The sequence below is a fragment of the Micropterus salmoides genome, unplaced genomic scaffold, assembly GCF_014851395.1.
Source record: "Micropterus salmoides isolate LMB-PRFRI ecotype aquatic unplaced genomic scaffold, ASM1485139v1 Ms_hic_scaffold_18, whole genome shotgun sequence".
In the NCBI taxonomy this organism is placed as follows: Eukaryota; Metazoa; Chordata; class Actinopteri; order Centrarchiformes; family Centrarchidae; genus Micropterus; species Micropterus salmoides.
The window spans coordinates 22,071,307-22,093,872 of record NW_024040928.1 but is presented as its reverse complement, the minus strand read 5'-3'; the positions used below and the strand labels follow the sequence as shown (position 1 = coordinate 22,093,872).

General features: G+C 41.4%; 1 protein-coding gene across 3 annotated transcripts in view; it reads right to left on the bottom strand.

The window, feature by feature from the left end:
* The window catches only part of jag2b (jagged canonical Notch ligand 2b), a 51,330-nt gene that overhangs the window by 22,930 nt on the left and 5,834 nt on the right, over positions 1–22,566 (bottom strand). For all 3 annotated transcript variants that reach the window (XM_038726921.1, XM_038726919.1, XM_038726920.1), the window contains exons 3-5: positions 5,512–5,566; positions 1,032–1,292; positions 80–140 (exon numbers count right to left, since the gene is read on the bottom strand). In XM_038726921.1, coding sequence (XP_038582849.1) covers positions 80–140; positions 1,032–1,292; positions 5,512–5,566 — 377 coding nt within the window. The remainder of the gene's footprint in view (positions 1–79; positions 141–1,031; positions 1,293–5,511; positions 5,567–22,566) is intronic.

Here is a 22,566-nt window from a genome sequence, read left to right as displayed (position 1 = left end):
ATATGACTGATCTAAACACAAAACAGCAGGACCTGTAATATTAATATAGATAATAGACTGATATTCCTGCTAATCTTACGTGCATCCTCCAGGGACTGAGCAGCCGCCATGCAACAGGTTGCAGCCTTGCTTGCAGATCGCTGAGAAAAATAAAAAAATAAAGAAAAAGAGAGAGAGAGAGAGAGACAATTTAAAAGGTCATATATAAATTACATTGGGAGACATGTATCATTTATTCAGATGAAAACATACTATTCTTTAAGGAAGATGGACCAGAGAGTAGTGGGGGGGGTAAGAAGTCTGGCAACGAAATGGAAAGGTGGGAGGAGGAGAAGCTCATTTGTTAGCTGTCTTTCTAACAAGTGCAATAAGATGTTAGAATTCATGGCACCCTGACCTGGGTTGGTGGGCGAGGAGGGGACAATTTTATAGCCTGCATGTACAACACTAACCCCCCACCTCTTAAAAACAACCCAGCCCCACTTCTCTCCCCTCCTCTTTTCACCTTTCGTCTTCTAAAGTTGGGTGATTTATTGAGGCCCCCCACTCTCCCTAACACCACCCACAAGCACGACCTGAACGCCACTACATTTTGACATTAGCATTTCCACCATGCCTTTTAAATGGGACTTCCACAATGACTTTGGATTTTCTTGAAAATTAGTTATGTTACTTTTTAATTGCGCTGTTGTGCACTGAAGTTAATGTCAATACTTTTAGTAGTGATGCAATACATAGAGAAACCTGATGTGACAGTCAAAAAAGTGCAGTGCATCAGATTACATGTCATATTTAAGCTTTTAGCAACATACCTTTATAGGTATAGCAAATAATCTGAGCACTTTGGACACTATAGAGTTGAAAAATAGGGCTGCGACTAATGAGGATTAGAAAAATAATAATTTTAAAAAAAAATTTTTGTTTAGCTATTTGTCTAATTTCTTCTAATGAAAAATATCAAATGGTCTTCATGAACTTTTGCAAATACTATTGGCAAGTCCAGGACATCTGCAGAGACCTTGCCAGCTCACCTGTCCTGCAGTCTGGGCCCATCCAGCCATCCAAGCACACCTGGGCTCCTGAAGGCTCGCATCGATAGTGGCCAAAGTAGTCATCACGAGGAACACACAGCTTATTGCACTTGTTGCCATAGTAGTTCTCATTACACCGCACTCTGATGCGATAGATGAGGCGAGCCACCGGTCCGTCGTGCAGGATGGTCTGCCAGGGGTCACCGGGGTTGATCATACCGGTGCGAATGCTGCGTTCGATCAGCAGCTCCTCCTCCTCAGCTTAAAAACAAAAAGCAGATGAAGACAAATCAGTCGCGTCAAGTTGTGAATATTTTGTTCTGATTTGACAACAGAACAAAGTACATAACCCCATTTAAAATATCCCCTACTGTGACCCATGGTTTGACTGTAGGCCTATGTGTATTCAGAGCCAGTGAGCAACGGACTTTCAAAATAATGGGGGGGGATACCACTGAATTTTAAGTATGCAATTGAAATTTATTGTCTGCCAATTGATCCATTTTCTTCTGATAGCAGCACACATCACCACTTTCCCTGAGCTCAGGTGGTTGCCATTTAGCCTCCAGCACACTAAACATTGGTCGCTGCAGCGCTAGCTTCCAGAAAGAAAGCAATCTTTATCACAGTGGGATCGAAGCTGGCAAACAATCTCTATGGAAATAGGGGGTCTGTGATTTCCTTTCCTCCATTGCTGCAATGCACCATAGACATTTTGAAGTGAGCAAGCAGGAACACACACACACACACACACACACACACACACACCCACCCACACACACACACACACCCACCCACACACACACACCCACCCACCCACCCCTTCCTCTGCTGGGGACTGACACAATGTCAGACAGAATTAAGCAACAATAACAGAAATAACCCCCGGCAGTTGCCAGATAGAGAACAATGGAATCCGGGTCCAAGCCGGGCTCTGCTACCTCAGTGTCTAAACACTGAGCCCGGCCACCCAGTCCACTCCACTTCCTGCTCGATAAACACAAGGAAAACAGCCGGCTGCCTTTCCTGAGGACACAGGGGGAAGGGAAGAGGGGCACACTGGAGGACATGACGCTGGAGGAGAGGAATCTTGCTGACAGACCAACACACCGGCAGGCTCTTACGTAGGACGAGACATGAGGATGGTGCTGACTCAGGCAAAGTTCCAGCATCTTACCGATTCCTACTGTCATGTATTGTTTCTGCACATGTCTGTTTTTGTGCACAAAGGGTTCCCTCAAAGATTTATTGCAGGATTTATTATTATTAACTTTCCTTAATTTAAATTATTCCTACCGATTTACCAATTTAACCACACAACCCTGAAATTACCAGAAAGATAACAGCGACAGAATCAAAGAAAGAATCAAATGAATTTTAAAAATGGACCATTCCAGCCAACGGTGATGTCCATAAAACATAATTAATAACCATTCCAAGAATGGCTGCCTAGAGGGCCATGAGATCCAGCTCCATGCCCACTTACACCTTCTGCCCTGCAGTTTAGGACTAATCATTCAGGATAAGTCCCATGTCTTTAGTTGGATGTTCACTTTACCGTCAACATGTTTGTTCCAATATAGAAGCCACCTCCCGTAACATGGTTCTAACCTTTCCTAAATTAAGGTCAGAATCAAAAAGCACATTAACTTTTTTTTTTTTAAATAGGCTTGACATACTTAAAACATTGAGATGTGACCGGATCTGAGCACGCAGATCCCTGTTTGACTGGAGGAAATTGGTGGATAGCATTCAGTGCTACTGGATAGTTAAGTAAAAACCACATCAGTGAGGTTGCCGTCTGCATAACTATGAAATAAAATGCCATGCCTGTTAATAATGTGACTGCTGGGAAGTATAAAATGCCACAACACACGGCTCTGCAGACAACAACAAAGGGGAAAAACCTACAGCATTGCATCAAGTCACATTTAAGCGTCTCACTCAATCCACTGGCAGCACTATCACTAAATAGTATTTCATACTACATACTACCACTACTGCACCCAGTAACACCCTAAAAAGCAGAAACATGAAATCCTATAGCTTGGTGCCCACCTGACTTTTTCCTCTGAAATATTGTGATACCGATTCTTAGTACCTGCCAATACAGATTCCCAATCCGAGACCTGTGGTGTCTTTTCCCTAAATTTTCCGTTCCGTGTTCACACTTAAGAAGCTGGACTTTTTTTCCAATTTATTCACTAACGAAATAGTTGGTACTTACTTTAGTAGAGATGGCTGTGGCACAAAAAACTCAACAGCCCATCGTGAGTGAACGATGTGCAACTTGTAGCAGAAATACTTAATTTTATAATGACACATTGATGAAGAAACTGTATTTTATGTGAATCAGTCATGTCAATACCAGATCCGCTTAATGAGATCAATATGTGCCCTAATGAACCAGTGGATCTGATGGTAGCATGCCTGATAGTGATTACTAGATGACAGTTCCAAGCTCTAGTCTGTGGTTATGATATTGCACAACAGGCTGATAGAGCCAAAGCATGAAATGTTAAATTGTTTTGTGGAAAATACAATTCACATTTTCATTTACTGAACATGATAACGTGTTCGCTGTGTGAGGCAAAATGCTGTTCAGGTACGTGACGCAAGTTGACCGGATGTGAGTTCAGGAAACCAAGATGAAGTGAGACATTTTAGGGTTATGGATAAATTGTGTTAAACCATGACACTTCATGAGTGGAAGACAAACTCAACACAAGTTACATCTGTGTTAAAGTATTGTAGGTATATGAAATATATGCTAAAATAATTTATCAACCAAAACAATTATTTTTTGGTTAGAGTTCTGGTTTTATATACGGCGGCTCTAACATACGTCATTTGTCTTGAACTGTGGGGAAAAAAAAACAACAACATCCTCTGATTTCTATAAATGCAATGTTTGTAGAGAGATGCCTGTGCCATGACACATTGTGTTTAAAATTTAAAACACATAAGGAGTGTGACCTGCCCGGCCCACCTACCAGGCAAAGGCTACAATAACTACTGCTACTCACTGCGACCTTACAGAGATTTGCCAGACTCCCTTGTGATCTTCCACAGAGGTTGAAAGGGGCATTTGTTCCAGACGTTTGTGTTTCTTGAACCCATGACATTAAGGTTGAAGTCAGCTGATGTCTGTGACCTAACGGCAGCCTCACTGCAGCTTTCAAACTGCATCCAACACAGATGAATCAAATCTGCCTGAGCTTCTGTTTCATCAGTTTTATAAATTTTCTTTTACACTTTGGCATAAATTGAAAACAGGGAACATTTTCCTTGCTCTAATCTCAGTGAAATGAATGAATTTAGAAGTGCTGAAAATGTGTTTCTTATATCTTGTATCCTTACACTCCAAAGGCATCTATTTAGAAGCAACTTGGCTGAGACATAAGTGCGATTAGCTGGCAGAAAATCAATTGAACGCTTTCTCAAACAACATTTAGGCCTTACATCCACCAGAAACATCAGAACTAATTACTGTAAATGTCCACAATTACTGGAGGCCCACATGCAGAAAACACAGACTACACAAGGCATGCAACCGTCTAATCAAAGTGCTATGATGTCAAAATCTATTTCTTCCCCATTGTCTGCATTCGTGAGTGGAAGTGTGTTTGATGTTATGGACAAAACAGGATGTAATGACCTCATATAAATAAGAAGCAATTTTGGAATGGAGAGGACAGACTGGTCCAGCAAATAAATGCATTCATTTTCATGCTTCCATGCACAAAAATGTAATAGAGACTCATGAAAAAGGCCCCCCCCCCCTCGACAGATCAAAGCTACATCCACACATACAGACAGTACAGTCCTCAATGGACCCTCTTCCTCCCAGACTGAGCTACTGCTTAGACGGGAAAAAGGGGTTGTACAGGAGTCCACCCAGCGGACATAACCAAAGGAAAACAGGATACAGCTGGTCAGACCTGACTGCCGGAGCCAACATAACTGAGAAGAAGCAAGGCCTGTATTTCTATATGAAGCGTCTTGGGGGGCTATAATGTACAGTACAACATGCTCTTAAACTGCTACCTGTAGTGTTAAAGCAACTGCAATAAAGTTTTTTTACAACTTGAAACGTGAACACATTAACTGATTTAAAAAGATGTGAGCAGGAAGGCTCATACACTGATGATGTTTACTTTAACTTCAGCTTAATATTTGAACTAGGGTTATAGCTAACATTTATTATCTTGTGTATATTATGTTTTAATTAATCTGCAGATTTTTGTCTGGATTTATTGCTTGGACCATGAAATGTGAGAAAATAAACGTCCTCAGAGTTTTACAAAGACCAAGCTGATGTCTGACCAACAGTTCCAAACCCACACCTGGTCTATTCTCTCTTATACCATCATATTAAACAAAAAACAAACAAACCAAACAAACCCCATGCTGCCCTCAGTAACAGTTTATGGAGGTCATGGCATTGAGGGGTGTGTGTGTGTTTTAAGTTTTGACTTACTGTTGCGTGTGCCATTGTCCCAGTCCCAGGCCTCTACAATCAACGTGTATGTCCGCTGGAGGGAAAAGAAAAACGAAACAAGTCAGATGAAATCTGGACAAAATAGCATCTCTCTCATTCACAACAAATTGTAAGAGTTTGCTCATTTCCCCGTGCAGGTAAGCCTAACGGAGTTCATCTGCCTAACAGCAGTCTGCAGCCAACAGTTCTGTCCATACGCTGCTGCACAGCAATGCTGCTCCTTAACTTACTGGAATCGAAATCCAATGCAATTCCTGTAAATGGTGTCAAGTTGCCTAAAGAGCGAATGTATGGTAGGTATGATCTGAGCACTGCAACAGCCATAGACTGTATTGATGGACGACGTGTCTCCACTTCCCCCCACTGTAAAAAATTAAGCCAAGATATCTTGATGAGTTTCAAATGTAAAACAGAATAGACACCATTTACAAAATAAAGGCATCCTCAGAATGTAAAAATGTGTTTGGCAATCAACAATGTTTTATCTTGGTTTATGTTGTAAATATATTTCTATTAGGGCTCTGCACTGTATCCAACTTGAAACCTACTTCACCTCGTTACGTTCGTCCACAAGTGCTGGTTTTGCAGGGAAGAAATTTGCAATCAGAATAAACAAACAGGAGGAAAGTGAAGTTAACTCAGAATTGGAAAATATTGAACAGGAGGACTAAGAGCATGCAGGAAAAAAAACGAGCCAAAGAGAGAAGCCGTTTGTATTGACGAGCCACACAACACAATCCAGCCATGATGTGTGTGTCAGGTGATGTTTAATGACTTGCCCACAGAGAGTCGGCTTACTTTGTAGTTCGCCAACACATAATGCTGTGATGTTAGCTATAGCAGCAGGAGAGTTATGAGTATCTCAGTCTGGAGCCGGTGTGCTGCTCTGGGACCGTCTCGTCCTCTCATGTTAGCTTTGCAGCAGCAAGTATAGCGACAGTTTGCTAACCCACAACCTAGTTAATTTTAGTTACATTACTTGCCATTTCGATGCTCACTGTATATCTTGATATTTGTCATGGTATTGGATTTCTCCAGAATCGCCTACCCCGCCTTTATGATGCAGAGAAATTAATTTTTTATTAAAAATATAGAAAATTCTATATTCAGAGAGATTATATATATATATATATATATATATATATATAGTTATCGGGATATGAAGTTACCTATATCGGGATATGAGAGTTTAGTCATATCGAACAGCCCTAATTCCAATCCAAATGACAAAGAAGCATAAAATGCTTGACAGTGACTACATGATGCCTAATCTACTCTCCGCTACAAAAAAGGAACATTTAACAGAGGGCCTTTGTTATTCTGTTCCCAAATTCAGTGAGAAGTAGACATTATCAATAATTACAATGGGCTAATAATATAGTCAGAATAATGGGATGATCATTTAACAATAGTCATGCAACTCTTTTACAATCACCAGCTCACACACAAACACACACGTATTAAAAAAAAATAAATAAAAAAAAGGACTACTTCATTGGTACTACAGAGTCTTGTTTTCAACTTGGCCCCATTGCCTGGATGCGCACTTGAGTTACGCCAATGAAACCCAATGATTAGGAGATAAGAGAGCAATATATGGTAAGTACAACTGTGGGAGGAGGCCAAGAGAAGGTACAGGACTGAGATGTGAAGAGGGAAAGACACAAGGTGACAGAAAACTGTCTGGGCTGTCCTAACCTTTCATATGGTATGTTGTAGCATGAAACTGCATGTATAGAGGCCACAGCATGGAGATGTGTCATGGAGTTCAACTGAGAAAAAGGCAACATAAGTGCCCACTGGTTGTATTTTGGGTGGATTTGTCAGCATTTTTTAGAGCTGGATGATTTGACCAAAGAAAAAAAATCTCGATATTCTTAAGCTTCAAGACAATTTATGCTTTAAGGACTAAAAAAATAAAAGACCTGTTATACCTGCAAGGCTGTCATTATTACACATATTCAAGAAATGCAGGTTATTCCAAGTACGGAATAATAGATGGACCGTCAGTGCCAGATGCTTCAACTTAGAAGAGCAGAGTTAAATGACGGTTTCTGCAAAGACAGAGCAGAAAAGTCTGCACATTACACTTATATGCTCTTGGCATTTGTGTTTCAATAAGACTCAGAATGCTGGCTAGCATTAGCAACCTGGTGTAAACTATTCACGTCACAGTGTATTAGAAATTTTACATGAAGGTTCATAACCAGATTCGGGACCAAAGACCACGCCTTGAACTCATCCCATTTCTGCACACAGAGTACTTAGTACACCTTTTCCATTCACTTCCCCTTTGACTCAGTTTGCATTCCCTCCCTCCCAAAACCCCATATTTCCCTTCCCCTTTCGATCTTTTGTCCGCATACAGGAACCTGGGGATCTATACACCAAGTGACGAAAAAACAGATCCCCCACTCAGTCTCAACTCCCACTTTCGCTTGCTCCCCGGTGACGGGATCAAATGTGCATGTTTATAGGTGATAGATATTCATTGGTCCTTTTGGAAATTCATAGTGTGTCACACAGCAAACCTTAGACCAACAACTAGACAGCTGCTTTACAAGCACAAACGTCACCCGAGTGCTCCAAGTTATACTAAAGGTTTGTTCAGACTACACGACTTTCAGCGTCAGCTGATGGCACAACTTGCAGTCTTGAAGTCGTTGTGGCATTCACACCACGTGACTGATTGGTGACAGGGGGTCACACACACTACACAAGCTGACAGCTTTTGTTAAGAAAAACACACGTGAAATGTGAAACGAGCGATCCTGCACACGAAACAGCTGTTGTTTGTCTTTATAATTGCCGTCTTTATAATAACAACAAAGAATCTGGGTCAAAGGATGGATTAGCACACGCAGGTAGCAGGGATTTTCTGAGCTACAGGTGAGTAAAAAGGTGCAGCTCCCCGACACCCAGTTAGTTGTAACCTCACAGTCATAAGTTAACAGCCCAAAAAGGAGAACAACAAACGCACTTGTGTACATTTTCAGCTGAGGACTGCGGCTTACTTTGGCTTCAACTCAACAATCAATCATGATTTCAGTTAAATGCTAAAGTTGCTGTTACTGTTACCTTGTCTGCGGTCCGCTGGCAGAACACCGGCTGCTTTCTGATCAGATGCCGTTGTGCTGTTGCAGAGGAGACATAGGTTTTGTTTTACAGTGGACGGACGGTAACATTATGGAGTTGTTGTTTTCTTTAGCTCGAAATAATCCCATACTTTGGACACTTTCTTCTTATTCCCTCACGGTTTTCTCTCTCTTCCTCAACTTTGTAAACAGCGCCATCATAACCATGTTGTGTAAGTGATGGCAGTGCTACAATGAAGCTTCGATACGCGCTTCAAACCCTGTACTACAATTCCATTGAACCACTGCTTCAAAGCTTGCTTTGGTGTGAAAAGAAAATCCCGTGACAACCGAAGCAGCAACTGCTTCATTGACTGAATGAATCACCGACTGGTTCGCATTCCAATCTCATGATTTACTGTGCATTCACCCCCTGCCATAGTTACACAAGCGCATCCAACCTATGCCATATTTCCCAGCACTCTCTCCTCAATAACACAATACACGTATTCATCAATCTTTATTTGTAAATAGAACATGTTCAGTCTTAATGTGTGTGCATCAAAGAATTTTCAAAGTAAATATACTTTAAATCCAAGGGTGATTAACGCAAAGATTCTTTATAACTAATGGTCTTTTCTAGAAAAGTAAAGTAGTTACTCCAACATTGCTCATTGAGGGGCATGCCTGTATGTAATTAAAAGCCTCTCGTCCACAAGCTAGCCAGCCTAATTTACCTACAGCCTTGATCTTCGGCAGGAGAGGACACTGTAACTGAAGCTTCGAGTAATAAACCCATTTTCGACAGTAATAAATGTCCATGCGAAACAGTATGCTATATAGTTACATGGATTAAACAAAGCCAAAGAATTTCCATCGATGCATTTTAGTAATCGATGAATCGTTTCAGGCCTATTTACATGAGGACTTTTTCTCGGGCAGCAGTGACTGCCTGGAGTCTCTGCTGGTTGCAACCTAATGGTGACAAACCACAGCTTATCATGCCATCTAAAGAATATTTCAATATATAAACCAAAATACATGTTTAAAAAGGCAGAAAAATAAAGCCTCCGCAGGTATGATGTCCATTAAGAAGGTCACTTTGCCAAAATTAGCTGTGCAAGATGAACTCCGCCTGGCTTTGTCCTTGGTTGTCAGACAGCGAGGTAAATCAGCAGCTAAGGGGATTATCTTGTTTCACTCCAAGTGATGCTTTACAGTTGACCAGTATAACAGTAGTAATGCACTGATGAATGTGTTTTACCCTGTGCTGAAATTATTAGTTGATCAATCAATTAGTGGACCAATCAATTAGAGGATCAATAGAAAAAAAATCTATTAATGCTTCAAGCATTTATCAAGCAAAAATGTTGCACGTTTTTTTCCCGGTTTCTCAAATGTGAGGATTTGCTGATTTTTTCCCCACTTAAAATATTTGTATTAAATGTTTAGTTTTTGACTGCTGGTGGAAGATGTGAACTGGAGCTCTAGTAGCTCCATTTTCTGACTTGTGGACTAAATGATTAATTAAAATAAACAAAAACAAAACCCTTATCAATCAATAACTGGAAGAATCACTAGTTGCAGTCTTACTTTTACCTGGGATCCCCACTCCTTTAGCACCATCACCATGACTGCACATGAAACAATTCTTACCTGTTGTATTGCAAAATAGATATCTGAATGTAAATATTACATTTAGTCAATTTTGGTGCACATTTTGATCAACACTTTATGGTTATTGTTCTTAAAACATGCAATGTATGTAGCAGAAACCTGAGCATTCTGCACAGCTGACACCGTTTTGAGTAAACACAAACACAGATGGAAATTAACCAAGCTAACCAGCATCACAGGAGTAATCTAGCGGGTGTGCTGCAGGGCACACTGCTAGGCAACCAGATGACCTAAATAACAGTCATTACGTCACCACCAGTGACAGTTGTAGGTGCCACAGTGTGACTGCTGTGACCTCTACTATAATGTCATTGATAGGACGTTGGTCAGTAGGTGGGGGGTTAAAATAAAAGTATTTGAGGGACTTGAGGTTTATACAATGGAAAACGTGTGTGTGTGTGTGTGTGTGTGTGTGTGTGTCTCAAGTCTGTGTTGTTGATCTGGGGGACCAACAAGCTGGTTGCTGCTGGGCTGTCGGATTAAATAGGCTTGTCTGGCTGTGGGTGGCGGTGGGAGGAAGGGGAGGGGAGTGTTATTGTGGAAGACCACGGGTGACAGGAGAAGGGTAGATTGAAGATGATGGGATAGGGGTGACCTAAAGGGCTATGGGTGGTACAGCTGTACGAGACTGTAGCTACCGGTAAGATATTAGAGGCCGAAACTAGGCTGGGAGTAGGGGAGGTGGAAACCTGTAGTTAGATGAAATGGGGATGTAAGAGCGGAGTGAGTCTCTGGTTTGGGGAAGGGCAATTTGCGTGTTGCTGTTCCCAGAAACTCTGCCAACCCGTCCAACTGCAGACGCACAACAGATACAGCCTCAAAGATGGATTATTTGACATGAACGTGGATCATCCCGTGACATGTAGCTCGGCTTCTGACCTTACCAACCATTCCCCCTCCCCCCACCACAAAAGGGTGGGCTAGCTGCCCCAGTCTGAGCATGTGAGTGGATGTGTGCATGTGCCAGTGCATACATGGGGAACTATGAGTGGCAATGTATGCATTAGTGGCAGAAGTGCCTGCCTGTATTGTGAGACTATGCGAGTGTTCCAGACAAACCTCGTCATAAGGCAAAATCAAAGATCAAACAAAGAACAGGTGGCCATATTTGGACTTCAAGCTCTTGGCTTTACCTAAAATCCAGGCATGGTTGCATGCCTACATGTTGTAAACGTTTGGGTAAATAGTTTCCTGAGTCAACCCTGAGGTGGAGCAAAGCCATGGACTAGTCTGGTTTCCCACAGACCATCCCTATCTGTGATTAGCTGGATTAAGTGACAGCTGCCCAAATGGTTGGAACAAGATAGATGGATGGGCAGGGGGATAAAGGGGAGAAGCGGGGGAGGGCTGGGGGAAAGGCTACTGAACAAAGACCCTTGTCCCAACACCACAACTCACCCCCATCCCAATCAAAACCATTGTCCATGAAGAGACACAGTCAGCACAAGTACAATTAGTGTCAGCATGTGTGCTACTGAGCCTGGGCAGGACAGTTGCAGGGGTTTGTCATAAAGAGTTGCCAGTGGTTCTTGTATGAGTCCTAATCTTATATCCAACTGTGCTACACCTCAGACAATATTTTAATTATATTAACCTGCCCTTTTTCCTCAATTTAAAAAAAACACCCACACATCAATTACATTTGACAGTCATCCAGGTCACAGCTATCCAAGGAAGGTTAAAATCAAGGGCAACTGGACTAGGCTGAACATACTCGAAGACGTTTCGCCTCTCATCTGAGCGGCATCTTCAGTTTTCAGAACTGAACCTTGGATACATTTGACATTGTGAAATACTTTATCGGAGACCATGAAGAATCCTCCGTCAGTCAAATCTCCAAAATCCTCACCGGCCCTTCCCCTAATGGATTAGAGGATTTACTCAGAGAAATCCTAGTTTTCAAGTCAAGAAGGGGGCAACATTTAAGAGCCATCTATCTATCAACATCACCATGTCATTGAAATTCAGGTAGAGTCATTTCAGTAATCACAAAAGGCCATGTGGGTGAAGCAGAACATGTGGTGGTGGCATGGACAGTATTACTTGACAAAGCCACCCTGCTGATTTGAATGGAGTGCAGTGAAGCCAGTTTTGGACCAATAAAAATACTACTACAGGGCTATTTCCTGTTGGCACCAGCGTCTACAGCGCATGATCGTGCAACATAATCGTGGTTTAATGACGCAGAACAACGGCAGAAAGATCGTAATTCTGGTAGCTGCATAGTTGCGCCAACAAAAAGTCTCATGGCTCAGTGTGTTTGTCTGACTCGGATCGTCACTGATTAATCAGCCCACCTACGAGACTCACCTGTCAAACACCAATGCAGTGTCACTGATCGCTGTACAGTGTTTTAGACTGCTGAGAGCTTATAATCTAAGCAATACAGGTACATCTCTCATGTGTGATGGGGTGTCACAGGGTTTTGACGTCATTTTTGGGCCTACAGGGATCCCTCCATGCAGGCTATGGTTGGCTTCACTGTCCGATCTCTGGCTTACCCCCTTGGGGGGTGGTGGTGGTGATGATGATGATGTCTGTGGAGAGCCACAGGTGTAATTTCCCACGCCAGATGAGGAGTGGATGGGTGAGTAGAAGGTGGCCATTGAATAAAAAAGGACAGGGAACAGGCAGTGGGAAGTGGAAGCCAGAGTATTTTGGGGTCACTAAGCATGGGCTCTGCACACTTCTTTTTCAAAAGAGGGATCAGCCCTCTGCATGTGGGGCGATGTGCATGTTTGCATTCGAAGAATACTAAGAATGTGAGATCCAGGCTTGGTGTGTAATCCCATGCGAGTTCCCAGTCTGCCAACAATTCGGCATCAAGGGAGGGGTGCGTTTGCATTGTAGATGCGAGGTTTGATTGACTCATTTCTGCCGCTTGGGGAGAGCTGGGACCTCAAATGGAAGTTTTTGATGCCTTTCATGACATAACTAAAATAGACAGATGCGTACTCTCCATAAAAACAGTTTGTAACCTTGAGCTATTTCTGTTCCCATGTCAGAGAGGTGACCTGAATGTCCACCTCCCTGTTCCCAACTGCTCCACAGGGAGTTCCACTGACATCTTGTGATTTATTGCCTTCTGATGGGACATGAGGTCATCACAATTCATCCTGCGGCCAGTAATCGCTGCATGTAATCTTCATTAATCTGTGATGTCAATCCCAGCTTTTGGTTTTACTAGGGCTGGGTCTATGCTATTCCATCAAGGGTACCGAGCTACCCCATTTCTGCTTAATAGGAAGGTCAGAAGCACAACAGCAGCATGTGATGGATCTTCAGACCCTGATCTTTGAAAATATGGATGAATAACAGCGTTGCTCTATCACTCTTAATGGGCATTATGGGTAATCGCTGTCTCAATATGAGGAATAATAGAGTGAAAGATTGTCCCATAAAATTATGTTAATCAACTCTAAAATGTCCAGTTACATCTTTTATTCTAATTAGGTATTAAAGACTATCTGGGAGCGAAATAATTTGGTATCATTAACTCTTAGTCTCATTAATGCCTAGACAGCAAACAGGTTGAATATCACTAAACCTAAAAGAACAACCAGAGAGGTTTCCAGTGGAAGAGGAGCTTGTAGGGGTTTGTTTGGGGGCTGGGGGAGTTGCCTCTTCCAATCAAGGGTAAAAAGTGAGCTGAACCAGCTAGCTTCCCATCACTTCTGCCTGGAGGGTGGACTCAAATGCAAATCTGTCTTGGTCTAGCTCCTCAAGCTGTTCAGAGGCAAGGATCAAAGACCTCCAGGGGCAAAATCCTTGCAAATATGGTGATGATGTTGGCAGGCAGAGAAGCACAAGTTGGAAGGTTTTTGACTCTTTTTGACATCCGTACAAAACATTTTTCGGTATTTTGCGTGTCCCAGGATTCAAAATTGCAGGTCAGCAGTTTTGTAGAATCAACAGTTCTCCCCCACTTCAGTCTGAGAGCTGGAACCTTATCTGACTAACAAATACACTTCTAATTGTGCCAGACAAAAAAGTAATGCCAAGGCATGCCAGAGTAGTTTGTGTTTTGGTAACACTTAACATAAAAATATTATACTTCATATACTATTGCATCTCCACAGTTCAATCACAGACAAAAAAAAAAAATTATAAAATATGAAACAGGAAATCAGCAAATCTTTACTTTTGAAAAAGCCTGAAGCAATGAACCGTTTCTGACAGCTTAATTGAATGACATCCAATAACTTCCTGTCAGGTGACCAATTATTCAGCTAATGTGTTTCATCTCTACAGTGGGACTACAACCAGTGTGCTGTTCCCAAACAAACACCAAGAACAATCTACAATTACTGTATGTACTAAACTAAACCCCATCCCATTTACATAAACCTCAGAGAATAAGTAGGCAAACTAGTATCAATATCCATTCTTTGGTCATGTCTGTGCTGAGAAGTGGAGGGCTGTGAATTAGTTCTGCACACAAGTTGCTTGCCAGACTCGTGTGCCAAGAGATGTAGAACTGAAGGCAAGGCATTTGGCTGGCTGGTGTATACTGGCTGTGGGCGCGCGCACGCACACACACACACACGGCCCATTGAGCATGCTGCTACTATGCCAACAGGGTCATTACCCATGCACTTCCAATACAACAAACCCCTCCCCTCCTGGTGCTAATTAACCAGCGAGATCCAAGACTATGCAACACGTAAAACAAACACCAACACATGCACATTTGCATAGAAAATGCTAAATGATTCTACATGCAAATCACAGATACATCCAAGTAGACATGTAGTGATTTACTGTTAAATTGTTGATTTGCGTTTTAAATCTTTAAAAATGCCCTAAACTGAGCTGAATTTCTTGCATGCTTAAAAATGCAAACATCAGTTAAAATAAAAAACAAAATATGATACGGACGATAAGCAGTTTTTCATGCCTTTATCAAGGACAGGTTGTTCTTGTGTCAAAACAGGGAGGTATGTATTCTTACCTGAAAATACTACTAAAACTGACCAGGCTGGCAATAACAATATAATTGTACCTTTTAGACTCATGTCATATCTTCATCATGCGTACCAAGACACATGTGGCAAACAAAAAGATTTCAAAGAATCATGTTAATGCGCCATTCTCGTGGATATTTGTTTCTTTCGCAGGTGTTAATCTGCCTTAAAAACTAAGAGCTACTACAGCAAAAGACATGCTTCAGAAACATTAACAGGCTAATTCCTGATCCAAAGCAACAGGGCGCCTGACTGGAGAGCGATACAGCACCACCTCCAGCAGAGCCCCATTATCATTTCAAACAGGTTCAACAGTACAGTGACAATTTAACTGCCCATGTAATGACATGCTTTAATTACCCCCACAAGGAGCCTCTAGCACCTGTACACCATTCATTTAACAAGAGCCAGGAGACGCAGTGGACAACAGCAACATGCACGTACAGTGTATTCAAACAGACAAATCAATGTGGAGGAGACCAGAATATCCAGATACAAACCAAACTCTTGTACATTAAAGAGGCTTGCTCCTAATTCCAGGATAACTAAAAAATGTTGATAGAGTTGAGAATCAGCAATGTATGGTGGGATTTCCACCCATCAGAAAAACTATTCACATTCTATACAGCAAGTCAAGGTGTTCATAATTGTTGTGGTATCTCAATTCTTAACTGAAGAAGTGTTTTGTGGGACGCTGCAAAAATCAGTGATGAAAGGAAAGCTCATAGCCTTCAAATAACATAGAAAAAAGAAAAATCGGGAAGCTTTAGCAAGGAAACGCATCGAAAGGAAGGAAACCCTGTAAGAACCATGTTTGTATAGTTTACACATTTTGTACTTGATTCAAGTTTTTAACAAGTTGCCAATATAAATCCTATATATTAGTTTAAATAAACAATGTAAAAAGGATATATAGTAACTGAAGAATTAGAGAAAAAGCCAAATTCGTTAAGCATGACACATTTTGAGAATGGCTCAATGGCCCTGACGCTTAGGTTTGAGGTTGATGAAACAACAGGTACAGTACCATATTCGAAATTAGGGACCCTAAAACTAAAAAAAAAAAAAAAAAAAAAGTCAAATCAATGCAGAGACAATGGAAATATACACATGCAGAGAGACACAAGTCATAACTACACAACTGTTATGCACAAGAGTTTAACCGCATCACTTGAGCAGCCTGCATTCTGCAATACTTTTGAGTCATTTACTGGAGCCTACAACTGATGGTTCATGTTATTTTGTAATACACTAAAACCATAAGATTCAGTGGGATGTAAGTAAGTAGTATTACAAAAGTAGAAATGATTGTAGATTGTCATTTTATTGTCACATTGTTAATTATATTTTTGGAACAAAATATGAATGACTGCTGTGATTCAGCAGCTAAAGTCGATCTAACAACAAAACAAACTCCTCAGCCCACCCTCCCACCATCTTCCAGCATTTAACCAGGTTTGAAAATACGAACTTCAAACTATGCTGTTCAAATACTGGTGGTGGAATAAACTTCTGCGTTGTTTGCAAATTAAATAGGTGCCTGCAGTGCAATGAAGCAATTTTCTATTGTGCTTTAAAGACAATGGCCATACCACAACATGCAGAGTTGAAATTATGTTGTAGAGGCTTCCAGTCTACTCTGCCTTGTCACCAGAAGACTGGAGTTAATTTTACGGGGTCACAATTAAAAGTTAAGTGTGTAATGTTTAGGAGGATCTAGTGACAAAAATGCAATATACATAACTATATTTTCAGTGGTGTATAAAGACCTTACATTATGAACCATTATGTTTTTATTAATTCCCAACCCTCACCACAAGATGCCACTAGAACTAACACACTGAACCTTTAATGTAAAAGTTAACAAACCTGAGTAAAACCAACAGCATCACTTTGGCCTACCGTACATTTATCATGGAAAAACCAGGTGCAGTGTGCAATTTCTCAAGTCATCATTACAGAAGGCCATCATGATCCTGTTGGAAATATTTCCACAACAGTCCATAGCCATTTTCAATGCTGGTTTACACGTGCAAAAACGTGCAAAGAGAGGGGACATATGATGGATGCCAACCGTTCATAATGGCTCCTCACTACCTTAATTATCATGATAGAGTGGTAAGCTGAAAGCGAAGCAGAGTGTAAGAAAGACAGGATCTGCAAAGGTTGATTTTGTACACAACTAAGCATAGGATATCTGTTCTCCTGGATATAGTTTGGGCCATCAGCTTTGCAAGTTAACTAGGTAAAGAGGACAGTACCAGAGGGAAACTGGTGCATTTTGGCACAGACAGAAATATGTCCATCATGAGTCACTGAAAGTCAGCAAACACATACAGCATCATGTCAAAAATGAAAAATTAAATTAAAATGATGGAAAGAAATTGAGAACATCTCTCATGCAGTGTTATTAATAACTGAACTGCAGGTAATTGGTAGTCCTGGAAGTTAATAAGCTCCTGATGTTATGCAAGTGTTTTCTCATCTCATGGCAACATTTTCTCAACACAGACAGGAGGAGGAAACCGGATGTAACATTAAATGTTCAGTGACAGAAGGTCTTGATAGGACTACGTTCTGTCTTCCATAAAGGCCATTTCAGTAAAGAAGCGATATGCGCTGCGGTGGAAGGGCAAGTTTTTGAACAGGTGATCCTTCATCTTCAGTAACGCCCTGGTAAGTCTGGTGAGTGTACAAGAAATGCTCCCACACAGCCAACTACTGCCGTTTCTTTGATGGAAATAAAGCTTCACAGTTTGGTCCCTCTGCCATAGTTTAGCCAGTGCATAGAAGGAGCCTATACGTCTCTGATAAGCACGGCACTTCAAGCTGGTACACCGCTCGTGTACATTTTTGTTTTAGTTTTGTGCACGTTGCAACAGTTCCTTTCCATGCAACAGAAACACTCGGGTGTACTGGAGCCTTTACAATTAATTAAAGAGGCGATATTATGCTTCTTGCCTTTTCCCCTCTCCTTTATTAAGTATGAGTCAGTGAGTGTGCACGTAATAGGTTTGCAAAGTGAAAAAAAAACAAACAAAGTCCACCCCAAAGGGAGTTCCTGTCTCCCACAGAAAACTCTGCTCTGAACTGCCTGAAAACAGCTCATTTGTAGTCCAGCAGCTTCCCTTTCATCCTTGTGACGACAAAGCAAAATGCGCGTCATAATGCTCGCCAACCGGGTAGTCAGACATGCCCTCACGAACACCAGTGGCAAAAACACTCAGTTGCTGCAGCACACAGTGACAAGACATCCACCTGCTGCCTCTCCTCTCTCTTCCAAACACTAGCTACCCTCCAGGCAGTCAATGGACATAAAGTTGTTACTGTGATGTAGAGACAGAGCTCAGTTAAAACTTTATAGATGAAAAATACTTTTGCTACAGATTAATAACTCACCACTCTGAAACTCTTGCTCCAGTCCATGCTGCTAAGCTGGTAAGGGGAACATGAACCGAAGCCGTGTTTACTGAGTATGTGCAACTCCCAACAAAGATCATGTAGAGGTAAGATGTATCACTCCATAGCTAAAACGAAGCCTTCAACACGATGGTGAAAAGAGGAGATACAGCAATGTGTAGTATGACAAAAAATGTAGTGTTTAGTGTCATAATGTGACCTCTTTAACTTTGACATTTTAAAGCTTAAAAGTGAAATCTGGTAATCGCTGCATCCCTAGTTCCAAAGAAATTTGGCCGATCCTTGCTTGAACTCTGGTATGTAAAGTTAGTGGGAAAAGCACAGGTTAAGACATCGTCAACTCCCGAAGGCAATGAGCAGGAAGACTACCTTTTAATTTAAGGACCCTGCTGCCTTCTCCCCGTCACGTGACAGATCCATTTAATATTAAGCATGTAGTCAGAGTCAGGTGGAGTTCAGTGTACACTGGTTTCCACAGGGCAGCTGTCCAGATCACACAGTTAATACTACACTGCATCTTTGTTCATGAGCGAAGCAACAACACAGATGTTTGTCAGACTAGTAAACTCTGACAACACTAAGATTTCTGAGACTCACAATGTGCAGCGTCTATGAGGGAAGCCCTTGCTGGAAGGAAATCAGGGCATGGGGTTAAACAGACAGTGGCTTTCTTCTCACTCTTTCACCTTCACCAATTATACACATTCGTGAACACGAGAAAGACAAGTAGTTACGGCACACAGTTCTATAAAAAAAACAAATTCAGTTTTAAGAAACTTGCAAGAAACAGCATAAACACACAATTTTCACTGAATCCTCTGCTCTTTGCAGAAATCCAGTGCCGATTCTCTGACCACCTGAAACACCATACAAGGCACAATGGAACATCACTGTCATGTTAGAATGAAATGCATTTTTGAAATGTGGAAAGGTGAATAAAAAGTATTACTTTCAGCACTTTCAGTCATTAAATGATAGCAACACAGCCACTAGTCAGACATTGCGAGCGATACCCTGCATGTGCGTAGCAACCATGCTGGTTTGATAAGGGATTAAGAAGCCAAAATGTCAACATGGAGCAGAAGAAAAAGAAAAAAGCAGTCATTTCTACCCGACTTGCTAATTGCTAATTAAAAACAGAGCTGAATCACAGGTGAGACGATGGCTAAGTGGCTTTCCATGCAGCAGTCCTGGGACCAGAGGAGGAAGGATGGGGGAGGGAGCCACAGAAAGGAAAGATAATTGTTTACTAGAGGCCTATGTAGCCGTCTCCTAGCAACAGCTCTGACGAGCTCCGCATCAGGTGTGGCTAACCATGGCAGCATGTTAGCCTTTGGTTGTGTGAGTGTGTCTGTGCACCCAAAATTTAGCTAACTGCCGTCTCAGACAGGGGGAAACACATACAGTACAGTCAGAGTGTTTGAATGAGCTACTATTAAAGCCTGTGTCCTACTTCTTACAAATATGAAGCACTACAGTGTATCTGTATGTGTCCCACTCCTGATTTTTCCCCTCATATGTACCTCCGATTCTGTTTTCTCATCAGCATGAACTGTAAGCGCTAGTATGGAAGACAACCAAAAATAACAATGAAAAGAAGATGCATTTGTGGAGATTCCAAAATTCAGTAAAATCCCAAAAGGTTATATACACCTACGAAAATATGCTCAAGTCAAACTGTGTTGGTCTTTTGTTACTGTTTGCAAGCTTTTTAAATGTTGGTACAGAACACAGAGCTCTGTATTAACCAAGTATGGTGCTTAAGAGCTACTCTACCCAAAAATGTATTTGCCCTGCAGCATTTCTGACATCCAAACAATTTTATCGGATGTACTCTATTTGTAAAGCTAGAGAAAGACAATAAGCTAAAGAAGAAGTAATTCATTATCATAAAGCATCTAATAACCAGTCAGTTTTAACTTTTCAAAACCAACAATCACAGCAACTTCACATATCGCCTGACGAAGTATGTGGAGGACAGAAAGTAACCTGGGCTTGAACTTCTTCCATTCTTCACAACTACTTCCGTCATTTTGTGTACAACCAAGTGCAACGCCCTGAATGTCAAAAGTGTACTCCATTATCCCCATTTATATGATTCATTACCTTGAGACAAAGATCAGGGAGGCAGTGTGATGCTGCCAGGAGGAGGCCATGATGGCAGACTTTAGGTCCTGCCTTCAAGTCTGACCTTTTAGAACAGCTATAAAAACACTTTCAGACTGAGTTGAATGACACGTGGCAACTTTACTGAACACTGAGCACATCAATCCACACAGTCCAATCACAGTTGGATGCTGAATCATGGACATGATTCGAGATACTAGAAATCAGAAATCTAGACAATGCACTGTTGCCTGCAATTCAGTATCTTCGGTTTCAAAATTCAAGGGCATAAATTCACCTAAGACAAGACAATAATAACTCTGAAGGCTTTTGTCGAAAGTCTGACTTACTTCTTGTACAAGTAAGCAAAGTACTTGTACAAGAAAAGAAAAGACATGCAGGACAATGCTTGAAAGGTAGCACAAAGAAAAAAGCTTGCCACCAGTACTGTGTGTATTTGATGCAAGAGCAGCGAGCCAAAACCATTCAAATAGTTTGAGTTTGTTCCAAGAAAAACAATCTTCAGCAGGTCGGTGCAGATTAACTTGTCGTTTAAATGTGAATGAGATCGTCTGTACCTCCCAGATGATTAGCTGCGTGAGACTGACAGCACGCCAAGGGACTGCGTGAGCAGCACACCAAACAAACCAACTTGGTACACACACACACACGATAATAAAGATTTTTAAAGGAATATGGAGCTCTAAGTGGTCGAGAATGTCTATTAAAATAACACTACAAGCTTGAGAAGTTGAAGAGTTGAATTAGAACTTGTTGTAAACAACTGAGCTTCTTGATCAGATTGGTGTCTGTTGCAGATCAAGTACAGGTCTGGCTACATGCATCTATTTACTAGCTGAGGGAGGTCTGACACATATCCAAGTTCAGAGCAGATACAGTTACAGGAAGGCTCACGTCAAACGGATGTCCGGCTGATGGAGCTGGGGGGCGGGGAGGGAGAGAGAGAGGCACAGAAATTTCACCAGCAATTTCATTAGTGTTCAAATTGAAGTAAGAAGTGTCTCTCTCCTGCCCTCTCTCTCCTGATCTGCTCTCACAGCATGGGCCAACAAAATGGAAACTCAATCAGGCAGGCCAAACGAGGCATTAACTTGGTCAGATGACTGCTGGACCGTGTTAATGTCCATTCCATACAGGGACAGCATGGTGCACAAACTACGTTACTGACACTAACGTAAACTTAATGCTGTTTCTTAAAAAAGGATTTGGGGGAATGGGCCTTTTCTTTTCAAGAATGAGATGAGAAGATTGATACAAGTCTCATCTCGTGTCTCAACTATGGAGCTGGAGCCAGGAGCTGATTAGCCTAGCTTAGCATAAAAACTTGAACCAGTGAGAAAAAGCTAGCCTGGCTCACCTTAAAGTTCAAAAAATATACCTACCTAAATCTTAGTAATGAACAAATATCTTTGTTTAATCTGTACACACATTATGAACATGTTTTTACATTTCTGTAAAAACAACAATTTATGGTTTGAGGGGGTTTGTGCTTTTATTATTTCTTGACGAACAAAACCCAGGTGCAGTAATTGCAGGTAGCCTTGTTATCACAGTGATGTTTGTCTAGAAACAGTCCCACTGCTTCTTTCTTCAACCACAAACTGTTCTCTCTTTTTTTAGCTATGCTAACGCTAAAACTAATGGCTATTCTATCAGCCTCAGATGTACTTTTGTGTGTAGTGCTGGTTAGCTAATGTTAGACTAACATGCTAAATTAAGATGGTGAACAGGGTAAACATACCTGCTAAGCATAAGCATGTTAGCATTTCGAT